Genomic DNA, 14,799 nt, shown 5'->3' on the forward strand with positions numbered 1-14,799 from the left:
GGTTCCAACCTTACACAGAGTCCTAACTCACCCTCTGCCTTTGATTCCTTTTGTGAAATACCTCTGAATCCTGATTCCCCTTTCCCTGATACATACCCAACCTTTTTTTCTTTAGTCCTTTTATGTGGGTTTTTTTTTTTCTCTTGTAACGCAAAGACCTTCATGACAGTAAGTTAGTGTCATGGTTCGGTGGGTGGACAGACCGACCCTGGAGAGATGCCAGCTGGTTCGTAAGGAGGGGGCTATGGACAGAGGCCCATGGAATCCCAGGAGAGACTTCAAGGAGAAAGGGAAGCTGAGCCAGACCCACAGGGTCTGCTGGGTAAAGAATGCAGTGGGGGAGGAAGGAGAGCTCTTCCAGCAAATGGGCCCCCATGGGCAAAGTGGCAGATGACAGCTGGTGTGATGTGTTCTAGAAAAAGAGTGAAGAAAGGTCCTGTGGAGCTGCAAAAGAGGAAAAGCTAGAACCACAGGGTCAGGGGAGTGTACTAAAGGGGGGATTTGTGCCTCTGACAAAATCAGAGGTAGTAGAGCCAGTGCATCATTCCTAGAGAACCATCTCGTCCACTCTCATAAGGAAGGACGAGTTGAATGATTCTCCTTGATGTTCACCTTGGGGAACTGAGTCAAGAGCCCTAACTAAGCTCTACCAGAAAGAGTTTTTCCTTTCTTGTTATTTTTCATACTTTAATTTGTATTTATCGTTTTAATACATATACTTCCAATGGCTTTCAATTCGAGTTATTTTAAAAGCCTGCATTTGGGAAAAGCACAATTTAGAAATTGAGAGGACAAACACATTTTAGGGCCCTCAATAGATCAAATTCATATATGACACGGTGAGTGCTGTTTTCAAGGAGACTGACTGTAGTAATAGAGTACGGGAACACTAAATAATACAGAGCCACTTGGATGTGGCTGGCAACTGAACTTGAAATGTGGCTCCAAATACACACTTCAAGGTATTCGCTCTGTCCTGCAGGTGCAAGCAAATCTGGAATCACATTAGAAATTGGAGTCCTTTTATTTGGAGTCAGGGAATGACTCACTCCAGAACATTTCCCCTCACGTTTTCCCAAGTGGCAGGTTCTCTTGTGATGGAAGCCCTCTACACTTCCGCTGAAATTATCCATTCACCACACTGGGAGATTTACATACCAGCACGACACAATGTCAACTTGAGCAGCCAAGTCCATTTTTCATTTCAGGCTTCTGTGAAAAGACTCTTTAAAGTCTACTTGAAAGATTCGGCAGGGCCATAAAATGAAATTCTAGTGAGTTGCTTTGTGGACAAGTCTTCCAGTTGTAGCTCTACTGCCAATTATTATTTCAAAGACCTTATTCATCTCAAAACTACAGGTCCTTTCTTTCTTACAAAAATGAGATGCCCTCTGCCTTTTTGGAGAGTAAAGCCTGCTTTTAATGTTTTCCAATCTATCCTGGCTGAGGAAGGGGGATGACAGATGATACATGCTCGTGTTTCAAGAGGAAGAGGTGGGAGTGATAAGCAAAGGGAAAGTGCAACATCGTAGAGAAAGAAATAAAATAGTTAACAGGTACTGGATGCTTGCATGCCTTAACCCATTTAATCCTCCTAACTCCTATTACTTATGAAATTTTATAGATGACAAAATGGCTGCAGGGGATCCAAGTAACTTTTGCCCAAAGTCACCCGCCATGAACTTTTCTTCCAAGAAAAGACCTGTTGTCAAACTTGCATGGTGAGGATAAAGTGAAGAGGAACAAAAGACAGGTTCTATCTCTGGGCTGTCTGCTCCGCACAGGTACAATGGGCAGCAAGGCACGCTGGGGGCGGGGCGGTGAAAGGGAACAGGAACGGCCTCCCACCCCCATGAAATGATGTTTCTCAGAGTTTGAAAAAACAAACTCACTCCACATGCTACGGTGTGTTTTGAAGTACATGTGCATATTTCTTTGTTCTTTCACCAGTATAGCTTAATAGTCCTTAATGTCAGTTTAATGAGAGAAGATGATATCACCATTTCTTGAAACTATCAAGCATTTTCTACATAAAATCCACAAGGATAAAACCTGGGGTGGGGAGGCAAAACAGGGCCACTGATGCTATTCGGATAGCCCATTCATTCATTTCTGCCGTCCTATGCTAGGAAACATCTGGGCTTGCTAGTTTTATATCCTCAGGCTCAAATGCCATATTCCGATTTGCATAGATCCTACTGAATCTGGACTAATGTGATTAAGTCATGCTGCAAAAGCTTAGAAGGATGCAGGAGAAAAAGAACGTATATATGTATGTGTGACTGGGTCACTTTGCTGTACAGTAGAAAACTGACAAAACACTGTAAACCAGCTATAATGGAAAAAATAGAAATCATCTGAAAAAGAAAAAAAAAGAAAAAGAAATAAATAAAATCACTCAGCCATTTAGAAACATGGATCCTCCCCCAACCCCATTCCCTAAGATACATAATGTAAGCAGCCTCTGTGAAAGTTTTAACAGAAAAACCAATTCAGAAACCCCCTTCCTCTCCACAGTTCTTAGACCAACTTACCTCTCTTATCATCAAGGTTCCTTCTCGTGAAATACTGCTGCTGAACGTGTCTGCGTGAGTGGTCTCCAGCCCATGTGAGCCCACCAACCCCACGTTGTACTGCTCAGTGCTCCCGGGAGCTCCTGTGGGTCTGAAATGGGAGGGAACAATATTCACGGCAGTGCATGCTTAGGGAATACCTCTTCCCTGCTCATAGTAATTTTTGTTATTGTGGTAACAAATTCATAACCTAAAATGCACCACTTTAACCATTTAAGTGTATGTTCAGTGGCCTTAAGCACATTCCACTTTAACCTTTAATGATGCAGTAATACTTGAACTGTGTCCTATTTCCCATAGCATCCCCTCCCTCCACCTCGCAGCCAGCATGAGCAACCAGGCTTTCTGTGATCTCCAAGCCCTCCCTACCCTGCCTCTGATCAGCAGGCATCCTGGATTTTGCACATGCTGTTCCCTATGCCTAGAAAGATCTCTCTCACCCTGGCTTTTGGATGGTTCCCTCTCATTTATCGGGGATTTCATACTCCCCGAGAAGTCTTATCAACAGTGTCTTAGCCTACCGGCCCCTCTTCTTTTCTTCATCCTTTTCCTCAATAGTTCTCGTCACAATTTGTAATTCTTTATCTTTTTGACTCTTTTAACTTTTCCTCTCTCATTAGAATTTCAGGTTATGAGAGCAATGCTTGTCTTTGCTCATTCCTGTACACCCAGGATCCAGCAGAGAGCATGGCACAGAGTAAGAGTGAAAAAAATAATCATCTGATAAATGCATTTTACACTATTTATAGAGAAGAAACACCAATTAAGAGTATTCTTATGTACCAGGCATCATCAATGAGGCTGTTTAACTCAAAGAATAGCCAGTACTTTAAAAAGTCTCTGTAACCACCCTACACTGTCTTGTATTTATTTCCAGTTTGCTTCTTACTCTTGAGGTTAAGATACAATGGGAGAAGGGAATAGGATCTCGACATACTCTCTGAGAGCAGAGACTGATGTTTATTGCGTCCTGTGCCTTTGAAAGATGATACAGGCAAAAAAGTTGGTTGGTGTATCAAATCTCTGCTATAACATTTATGTAGAAAAGAACCGGAACCAGTGATGGTAATATCAGTAAAATAATAATGAAAAGGCAAAAATTGGGGAAGAGTTTAATTGAGACATGTTAACTGAGCCTCGCGTGTACTGATATGAACGTAGAAAATTACTCAAGGAATTGTCTTACTGGAAAGAGCTTTAGGAAATACTTTCTTTCTTTCTTTTTTTTTTTTTTTTTTTTTGTCTTTTTTTTTTGCTATGTCTTTGGGCCGCTCCCGAGGCATATGGAGGTTCCCAGGCTAGGGGTCGAATCGGAGCTGCAGCCGCCAGCCTACGCCAGAGCCACAGCAACGCGGGATCTGAGCCGCGTCTGCAACCTACACCACAGCTCACGGCAACGCCGGATCGTTAACCCACTGAGCAAGGGCAAGGACCGAACCCGCAACCTCATGGTTCCTAGTCGGATTCGTTAACCACTGCGCCACGACGGTAACTCCAGGAAATACTTTCTTCATGAACATTTACCCACATTGCCATTTCAGATTAACATATTTGGATAGAATCATAACTTCATCAGGGTAAAAAAAAATAAGTGGAGCCAAAATATCCTTAATCTTTGAACTTAGGTAGAACTCTCTAATGGTGAGAGAGAACTCAATCATATAGCTTCTGCCTGGTGCTGGTCACCAGGTCAGTCTAGCCCCTGAGTGATGAAGGAAAGTGCCTCCCATTCTAGGAGGCTGGTAAATGCTTTCTTTAGTGACTTATTTGTTTTACACCATCTTGTTCCAAACAGGAATTTAAAGCAGCTTTTAAAAAATTAAATACATATAAGATAAAATAAATTTTCAAATAAATGGGTAAAGAACTCATAGTTTTAAGAATTCTTCTGATTTACCGATCTAGCAATTCACTAGGGATCTATTATAGCAATTTCTTTTTCCATGTCTCTGGAATACTATGAATAGTGTTCACTCCTTTCTGGGAGTGAAATCTCACAAAATGCTTCTTTAGACTTTCTTCCCAAACATATCAGTTCTAATCTGTACTTAGAGGTAGTCAATCCACTGCTCCAGTTTAGTAATTTCAAAGTGTCTTGCTATACATTTTTGGGGGGGAGTCTTAAATGCTACTGGTCCTCAGGATTCTGTTTCACTCTCCATAACCTTTGCACAATGTTTATAACGGGGAAAACCGTGAGCGGGGAGGGGAGTAACATGTACTATCTGTACTATATGCTCAATTTTTCTATAAATCTAAAACTGTTCTAAAAATAATGTTTATTAGTAATAACATAATTTTAAAAGGCAATGATTTAAAAAACACTAAGGGGAGTTCCCTGGTGGCTCAGTGGTCACTTCTGTGGCACAGGTTCAATCCATGGCTTGAGAACTTCTGTATGCTGTGGGCCTGGCCAAAAAAATAAAAATAAAATACACCAAGACTAAAACAACTATAACATTTTATAGTTGAAATGATCCTTTGTTTTGAAAATTATTTTTCTGATACAGAGTCTGGATAGAATAAAATAGTTGTGTGAATTTCTATAAAGAGAAAAAAAAACACATGAACTAATTAGAAGGAAAACTATAGAAAATTTACTGTAATTAGGCCACATGTTTAGAACAATAATTCCCTCTAATTGGATTTGTCAAAGTGCTCCTGCAGGTATTGATTTAATTCAATTCACTACACATTTATCGAACACCTGCTGCATGAAAAGCCCTTGATTTGGCACTGAGTGGATGATGTAAGAGCAGAAGAAGACACAGTTCCTGAAACCAAAGTGGTGAGCATCCAGAAGAGCGTAAAAACACACAAATACTCAAATGCAAGGCAGGATGTAAGTGAGAATGAGGGACAGAGGGAGAGGTCATTCCAAGAAGAGGCACAACAATGGGAAAGTGCAAGGCCTTTGTAAAGAAGGTCAGTTTGCAGGGGGTGCCTGCTGGGGCAATCATGGGCCTACAAGGACTGCATTTTGTGAAACTGTGCAAAATTTAGTGACTATGATCGCAATAAATAGTCCTAATGGTCAAAACTGTGCCTCACATGTGCTAATATGAAGCATGGCTGGTACTAGAGGAAAAAAACTGATACAAAAGCTTTCCTTGGAGTTCCCAGGTGGCCTAGTTGTTAAGGATTTGGTGTTGTCACTGCTATAGGTCAGATCAGGTTCGATCCCTGGTCCAGGATCTTTTGCATGCAAAAAAAAAAAAAAAAGCCTACATCTTTGGCATGCTTATTCTGATGCAAGTCAGCTTATGCACCTCCCATTCCTTCCTTCCTATTCTAATAACCTTTTCTCCCCTCTGATTATAAAAATGGTACATGCTCATTATAAAATTGAGAATATTCATAAAATAAAAATCCCTTGGAGCTGTATAATCCAGGGTAACCACTAGTATAATTTCCCTTCCCTCATTTTTTTTTTCCATGCATGAGGCACTGGGAAATAGTGCAATTGGTTAGTTACAGATTACTATCTTAGTTATGTGCACTTTTATAGGCTGTACTTTATACTATAATTATGAAGCCAGCACTATGAAGAAAGGATTGCTTTGCACATCAGGATCAATAGCTGCCTATCAGAATAGCTGGGCTCCATTTCTGAAAAGCTCTTTTGTATACAATTCATGGCAGTGAACTCTATTGCAATATATTTTAACTTTTTGCTCCAAAAATATATAGAACAAAATATGAAGGGTTATCTTAACAGTAGAAAATAAAAATGCTAAGAATGTATTTAAGAAGAAGTCTAGGAGTTCCCTTCATGGCTCAGCAGTTAATGATTCTGACTAGGATCCATGAAGATTCAGGTTTGATCAATGGCCTTGCTCAGTGGGTTAAGGATCCAGCATTGCCATGAGCTGTGGTGTTTGTTGCAGACACGGCTTGGATCCTGGTTGCTGTGGCTGTGGTGTAGGCCAGCAGCTATAGCTCCGCTTCAACCCCTAGCCTGGGAACCTCCGTACGCCATGGGTGCAGCCCTAAAAAGCAGTCTAACTCCAGAAATATCCCATTCCTAAAGAAACAATGGATTTTTTTTGGTCTTTTTTTTTAGGGCCATACCGGTGGTACTTGGAGGTTCCCAGGCTAGGGGCTGGAGCCACAGCAACTCGTGATCCGAGCCGTGTCTGCGTCAAACACCACAGCTCACGGCAACGCTGGATGCTCAACCCACTGAGCGAGGCTAGGGATTGAACCTGCAACCTCATGGTTCCTAGTCAGATTCGTTTCTGTCGTGGCAAGATGGGAACTCCAACAATGGATTTTTTTAATGATATGAAGTTTCTTAGGCATATAGCTATCATGCTATAGCAGAACAGGCTGGATATGTTTTATATTCACAAGAATGCATGCATTTACTAAACTGGAATAAACACATAAACACACAATTCATATCCTGTTTTTTCTCTGCTCTGAGTATGTTTCATATGCAATCACTTATTTTAAATGTTCTTGAACAGACGATCATGTCAATCTGTCTAAAATTCACCAGTTCTTTAAGAGCCATGTCAAGTTTTGCCTCCACTAATAAGCATTTAATGCTGGGACTTTTACTATTTCTCAGGATTACGATAATAAAGCCTTCGAATGCCTTTACCAGCATCTAGTCTTTTCTCTTTCCACATCATCCTCTGGCTGAAGTGATTTCTCTCAAACACAGCACCAATCAGGTCACTCAGATCAGGAGACCTTCATGGTTCCCCAAGTGTTACTCATAAAGTGTACCCTTCTCGGTTTGGCTTCATTTCACTGGTCCAGGCTTCCCCCGCTTCAAACCTCTCTACTCCCACCAAACTTAACCTTTGGTAGCCTTTACTTCAACTCCTCCTGCCTGGGATTCTAATATCACTCCATGTTCCCTTCTACCTTGAAGGCAGTTATTTGTGTACATGTCTCTCCTCTGGATTAGGCCAGGATTTGCAATGTCAGGTCAGTGCCGTTAAATGTAAATCAAAGTCACTAAAGACCAACTCTATTCCAGACACCAGGCAAGGTATTAAGAGCAGAGAGTAAATAAAGCACAGTCCTTTATCCTCAGGGATCTCACTGCTCAGAGAGGGAGGCAACGTGTAATGAATAACCCGGTTCAAGGCACTCTAAGAAAAGGCAGGAACACACACGAGATGCAATGCAGCAAAGAAACAGGGATGGGCTCTGCCTGTGTGGGCTGGGCTGTGATAAGTGATTTCTACAGGAACAAGAGAGTGCCAGACAGCAGAGAAGAAGTGCAGCATGGTGTGTTTAGGCAATTTTAGACAGGTGGGTGTTTCCAGAGTGGGGGAAGAGATGGACTGGTCTTTAGTGATAACAAGAGTGAACATCATTAACAGCCTTGCAAAATGTGACAAGAGGCTTAACCAAACGCAATTTAACATCTCTTCCAAGCCCGACTTTGGTTATTCTTCCAACTATTTCTATTACTCTAAAGTTTTCCATGTATAATTTTGTCTCTCTCCTTCTAGAATGAAAACTTTTGGAAGGCGGAATTCAAGTACGTACTTCTCAAATGCCTCAAAGCCCCTGGGATGGGGTCTAACACACAGTGGAAGTCTTACCAAACTTTTAAATTCATAATCCATGGAGTTCCCGTCGTGGCTCAGTGGTTAACGAATCCAACTAGGAACTATGAGGTTGCAGGTTCGATTCCTCGCTCAGTAGGTTAAGGATCAGGCATTGTCGTGAGCTGTGGTGTAGGTCACAGATGCGGCTCAGATCTGGTGTTGCTGTGGCTGTGGTGTAGGCCGGCAGCTACAACTCCGATTGGACCCTTAGCCTGGCAACCTCCATATACCGTGGGTGCAGCCCTAGAAAATACAAAAAAAAAAAAAAAAAAAAAAAAAAAGACATAATCCACCCTTACCCTCATGATTGTATGCTCAATGCTTAAAGGGAATTCAAAACATTTATTTCAGAAATTAACCAATGCTAAGTCAAGACAAAAACTGAAAGGACAAGCATATTTTGCAGGAATATTCTGGATTAGTGATTTTGCCTCTAGAACAATTTTATTTGCTGTCAAAAAAGCAATTTAAGGCAATTTGTTTCAAAATGTCATATTTTAGCATATTTATGATTGTCAATAACTGGGTTATCAGCAGTATAATACAAAGTATGGATTTTCAGCTATGATAATTGGATTTGTCTCTCAGAATTGCTTGTATGTAGGGATCATTAATCAATAGATGACATTTCCTGCAGACTGGCTGGCCCTGTCACTCTAGTCTCTGCTGAACGGGACAGTAATCTGCAGCCTGGAATGGCATCTTCTCTCTTGGAAGTGAATGTGGTGTGATGACCACTAATAGTAGCTGAGCCAGAGAAATGGAAGTGAAGGAGGAGTGAAGGTAGAAAGGTTAGCACCAAACTTTCAGTTATCAAGTTACTGAAAACCAGGGTTGGGCGCCTTGTATTTATCTGGGGGAGGAAATGAGAGAGGTATGTGGGTGCGATTGTATCCATATGTTTGTTCAAACTGGGGAAGCAAGAGGGTGAGAGGAGCGGTTCTTTTATAGGATCCAGTCTGATGAGAAAAAGAAAAAGTGAGCATCCTCTCAATTAATAAAAGGAATGAAGTAAAGGCTACAATATAATAAGGGAAATATAAGTAGCAAATACATATAGGTATAAAGACCTAAAAAAGAAATCTGCAGAGAGATTGACAGGAGGTATGTGGTGACAGGTCACAGAAAAAAGGATCACATAAAAGATAATGAAGATGATGATACAGAAAATCATAACAGGGTATATTTAAGTCAAACAGAAGTCTCTCTGCAGGTCTGTTTGACTCCTGATTTTTTTTTTTTTTTAATATGGCCACACCTGTGGCATATGGAAGTTCCCAGGCCAGGCACTGAATCCGAGCCCCAGGTGCAGCTACACCAGATCCTTTAACCCACTGTACGGGGCCAGGGATTGAATTTGTGCTTCTAAGGTGACCCAAGCTGCTGCAGTCGAATTCTTAACCCACTGCACCATAGTAGGAACTGACTCCTGATTCTCTTGTTGGGGCACCAGCCCATGCTGCCTCCTGCATTCCTCTTTAGTGGTGGTGGTGATGGTGAAATGTGTGTTTCCTGCTGTCAGTTTTAACTCTAAGTGCCCCTGCCTCTAATTTCGCTCTTTCAGTTCTAGAGTGTGGCTGTCAATATCACTTGCCCTGAGATGACAAGAACCCAGCAAGTGTTACCTGAGGGACAGTCAACCCAACAACAGCCTATGTAAAGCATATGCAGTCCTAGAAATGCTACCTATTCTAGGTAACTGTGTCTAGGGAGGGGGTGACTAGAGAACTGTGCTCTAATAAAAACTCATATTGCCAAAGTCAACCGATCCTGCCAGAGACCCATATAAATTTAACTCATATTTCTTGTCCTTTCTTTTTGGAGACCTACCCCTTCTGGTCTACAATGAAAAGGCAGGCTTCTTACATCAGTCTGGGTATGTCGCTGACCGCCACTGTCCCGTCCTGGGTCTCGCTCTCTCCATCCTCCTCCTCTTCGTCACTGCTTTCTGACTCCTCGCTCGAGGAGGAGTAATCTGTCACTTTCTTCAGTGGGCGGTTCGTTTCTTCAATCCGAAGTTCTCTTAATTCTTTGGCTAATGCCGTCAGATCCTACAAAAGAAAAGTTTGTCCAGCATATATGAATTGTAGGTATGACCAAAGCTATATCTCTCAGCAAGTCTTCAGCTTAAGCAACAAGGAAAAAAACAACAACAACAAAAAAAAAAACAAAACCAGGGGAAAAAAAAAAGCTCTATATAGAACTGTTACAAACATAGTTACTGCATGAAACCAAGAAAACGATGTTTGTAGTGCAGAAAAACTAGAAAAGAAAGATGAAATAAATTTAAACTTTGTTCACAACCAATTGCTAGACTGAGACTGTTCAGTTCTGAATCTGCACGTGTATATATGTGTATGTGCATTGTGCGTGTACACATATATACAAACATTGGGTTCATGTTTTATTTGGGAAGGTGAAGTTAGTCACCCGCCCTCAGAGTTAATGGGAAAATACACAGGATTAGAAATTTTTCCCCAGTATTTTGGGACTCCTGTTCAAGCCACAGTCATGGCCTTGCCCCTCTTATGATGGCTACTGGCACCAAAATCTAGCATCAGTCACAGAACAGAGCAATTCCCAAGGTTCCAGCTACTACAATGACTCTTTTGGTGTGTCATCATTCCCTGGAGAGCAGAGGCACCACATCAAAGGATGGCCCACCCCAAAGCCCTGTGCCACTGAAATGTATAGCCACAGAGCTGAGTTAATCAAGAGGAACAACAACAAAATAAAACAAACGAAAACAAACAAGAGTTCTCTTCCAGAATGATAGGTGTTTCATTTTCTTTTGTTTTAAATTGCAGTCACCTGGCAGAAACCCTGGCAAAGGATACTGAAATGAATGTGCAAACACCAAAAGAAAGAGGTCAAGTTTCAGTTTTCCATGAGCATGATGAAACCTTTAGTCTTATGGATGTGATGATGTGGTATTTAATCACCAGGCACATGGCAGGCAGAGTGCTGAAGATCTGACTACCTTTTTATTTTACATGCTTTCAGAGCAATGCAGAGGGAAGCAGTTCTGCAAAAGCATGGCCGCTCTAATTTGCACGGGTTAAACTGCCCTTGGCACACAGCATGCATATGAAGAAAAAGCAATTTGACATCAGTCTTACCATTTCTCCCTATATTAGTGACCCATGTGGGAATCAGAGCATTCAGTGAGAGACAGGGGATTAGGGAGAAAGAAACTCATTTGAAGATACTAAATCCCAGTTTTCTCATGGCCATATTCTCTCTTTATTTCAATCCAGAAACATAATTGTCCAATTCACCTGTTGCAAGGTTAGAGCAATCTAGGTGACCTAAATGACTTTTGAAAATCTATCCTAATTGCTTAGAAGAAAAACTGTGACATATGTGTGTAACTAAATTATAAACAGAATTTGATTTTAAGAAGACAACAGATCATCCTGTTCCTTTACTGTCCCCTATATGTCAGGCATTACTATACTGGTTAAGACAAGTCAGAAAATGCTTCAGATTTTTAATTTAGTCTCAAAAGGACCAAATTTTAGGAAGTTCAAGGTGTTAGATGAAGGAGTCATTTCTTTCTAATTTCATAAAAACCAAACGAAAGCAATTACAGCTGTTCTGTATTCATTTGAATCGAAGCCCTTGGGAAAGTGAGGCTTTTGAAAATTCCGATTGTGCATTTTCCACCCAAACATGCTTGCTGGGCTTTTAACACACATGCACACATGCATGGCCTTAACCTCAGTGGATATATTTATCGCATCCATGAAAACAAACCTGGAATTGTATTAAAAAGACTCAAGACATATACATATTCAAGAAGAGGAAAATTACCACACAGAATTTTATGCAAATTTCTTTTTCTTTGGGCAATAGGCCAAAGTAAGAAAAGCTAATATTCAGATTTCACATTTTTACTTCTTATTTCCTCTTGATAATTGCCAATTATCTTTACCAAATTGAGGAGAAAGTGAAGGGTATGCTATACTTGAGGACACTGGGAAAATACAGTTGGGATATTTGTTAAGGCAGTTAATGGAAAAGGAACTTACAATCGTCCAAACCAAAGAAATAATAAAAAAATTAGATATTTTTATTTTGTATTTTTCCTTCTCTATGATAGGACCATGTTATGTCTCATTAAAGCATACAACTAGCATTTAAAATGTTACTTATTGAAATTTTTTATTAAAATTTAAAGAGAGAATATGGTTTAAAAGACTTTATTTTTAATGTCAGCAATTATGAGTAAAATGTAATAATATTAACTAGGATTGATTTAAATTAATAATACATTTTCCCCATGGGTTGGTTTATGTTATCTCTGACATTTCAAAACAAAACAAAGAAGATTTAAAAAAATCAAAACTATTTAGAAATATTTAGCTGGTCCAAAGTCCATTGATTTAAGGAAACTCTTACTTGTTAAAATGACCTAAATTTCCCCAAACACTGTATTTAGGAACACTTTAAAGCTCTGACCTGCTTTGTAATGTCACTTTTAATTAAGAGGTTTTTTGTTTTTTGGTTTTTTTTTTTTTGTCTGTTTCTGTGTTATTAAAAAGCTATCTTTCCTGAAACATTAGAAATAATTGCAAATTCCTTATAAGTTTAATTTGTAACAGCTTGGCGGGTGAGACATATATGAAAATCCCAAGGTGAAGGTAATGAATAACTCAAAACTAATACCTCAGCCAAAGAAAATGAATCTTCCATTGCCAATAGTCTATGCGTTTAGCTGAAGTTTGGCTCCTTATCCACCCACTCTGGAAAAACTTAACAATAGCAAAGTTGCAGGAAATAGACATGATCTAAAATTGACACCACTGGGTTCAGATCCATTTTCATGTTTCATTTCCTGACAATTCCAATTTTCTCCATAAAATGAATTTTTGTGTTAATTTATTGCCTGGTGTCTCAAGCCTGCAGCTAAAAAAGTATTTAAAAAAAAGAGGGAAAAAGTGCTATTTTACCATGAAAATATTTCAGAATGTATAACAGAAAATGAAATATGGCAAAATGGTAAGTTTTTTTGACTACAGAGTAAATGGGAAGATAGCTAAGGGGCTCTTATTGGAAGGTTTCTTTGATGTAACACCTTTTAGGATCAACCTGATAAAATTTTTCTTTCAGAAAAGCTTATTTAATTTGTGCTCTTTTAGGTAGCTTTCTAAAAAACTATATAGTTTATTCAGATTTTAGTTCAATTTTTAAATTATTAATAGTTAAAAATTTTAAAGTTGGTCTTTTCTTTCCATATTAAGACACTTTATTTCCTTTTTTGGGAAATCTAAAAACATGATGGCAGGAAGTCACTTGACCTCAGTATGTTTTTTTTTTTTGCTTTTTGGGGCACACTTGCAGCACACAGAAGTTTCCAGGCTAGGGGTTGAATTGGAATTGCAGCCACTAGCCTAAGTTACAGCAACACCAGATCTGAGCCTCATCTGTGACCTACACCACAGCTCATGGCAATGCTGGATCCTTTAACCCACTGAGCAAGGCCAGGGATGGAACTGGAATCCTTATGGATCCTAGTTGGATCAGTTACCTCTGAGCCATGATGGGAACTCTGACCTCAGTATCTTTAACTTAGGAAAAAAGGTTTGGACCACTGGTTATTATTCCAGCTCTAATCTATGGATGTGCTCTGGAATTTGTCAGATTTCTTCATACCAATGCAAAAACAGTGGTAAAGCCAGTACTTATGTACCTAATCTTCATGACATCTATTTGTGTTAAAGTAAAAAGAATATTATTTTGAAAGGTTGTATTAATTAATCACAGACTATGCTGTGCAAGCTCATATTCCATTAGGAATGAATGCCAAGTGAATGGGCACTATCTCAGATTGACTTTTATGTAAATTCAAACCATTAAATTGGCAATAATGCCCAACACGTTTTCAGTAATTTAGGACTGTTTTTTTTTCTTCTTTTTTTCTTTTTAGGGCCACACCCATGGCATATGGAAATTCCCAGGCCGGGGGTTGAATCAGAGCTGCTGCTGCTGGCCTACGCCACAGCCATGGCAACGCAGAATCTGAGCCACATCTGCAACCTACACCACAGCTCATGGCCACACTGGATCCTGATTCTAAATGGGTTATCAGTCACTAGAGATGGAGGTCATATCAAAACCTAGGAATGGAGATGGAGAAAGATTTAAGTCAAGGTTTTTCAACTGTGGCGCTATTGACATTTGGGGTCAGATAACTGTCCATAGTAGGTTGTTTTCCTGCGATTGTAGGACGTTCAGCAGCATATTTCTGCTCTATGCATAAGGCACCAGTAGTACTGCTTCCCACCTCCCAGTTGGGACAATCAAAACTGATTCCAGACTTTGCCAGCTGTCTTCTAAGGGGAGGGAAGGTGGGGGGATAATTTTCCCTGTTTGAACCCAGGAATCTTGTATTTTTTTAAGTGGTTCAGATCAATGACACTCAGGGGATGGGGTATAAGAATATTCTGGAAGGGTTTTTCCAATCATACATAGTGTATAGCTCACACTCCCTCAATTACCTATACCTCTGTTGCCTACCTCTCATCTCTGTCTGGTGTGCTAGAGAGTCTTGAAATACAGCAATTTCTAATAGCCTAAAATATCCTGGGTCAACCAGACAAAATCTTGGGAGCTCTTTCCTCATGACAGCAGCCTCCAAGCTAATTTCTGGACTC

At 40.1% G+C, this 14,799-nt stretch overlaps 1 protein-coding gene across 21 annotated transcripts in view; it reads right to left on the reverse strand.

Moving 5' to 3' along the window:
• Window positions 1-14,799, reverse strand: part of TNIK (TRAF2 and NCK interacting kinase) — a 409,498-nt gene that overhangs the window by 28,739 nt on the left and 365,960 nt on the right. For 18 of the 21 annotated variants that reach the window (XM_021071173.1, XM_021071170.1, XM_021071167.1 and 15 more), the window contains 2 exons: window positions 10,010-10,194; window positions 2,535-2,664 (listed from right to left, as the gene is read on the reverse strand). In XM_021071173.1, the coding sequence (XP_020926832.1) occupies window positions 2,535-2,664; window positions 10,010-10,194 (315 nt within the window). Of the gene's footprint in view, window positions 1-2,534; window positions 2,665-10,009; window positions 10,195-11,262; window positions 11,272-14,799 lie in introns of all 21 variants that reach the window. The other 3 variants (XM_021071156.1, XM_021071168.1, XM_021071151.1) reach the window with 1 other exon arrangement.

Source organism: Sus scrofa, chromosome 13 (genome assembly GCF_000003025.6).
Source record: "Sus scrofa isolate TJ Tabasco breed Duroc chromosome 13, Sscrofa11.1, whole genome shotgun sequence".
Taxonomy (NCBI): Eukaryota; Metazoa; Chordata; class Mammalia; order Artiodactyla; family Suidae; genus Sus; species Sus scrofa.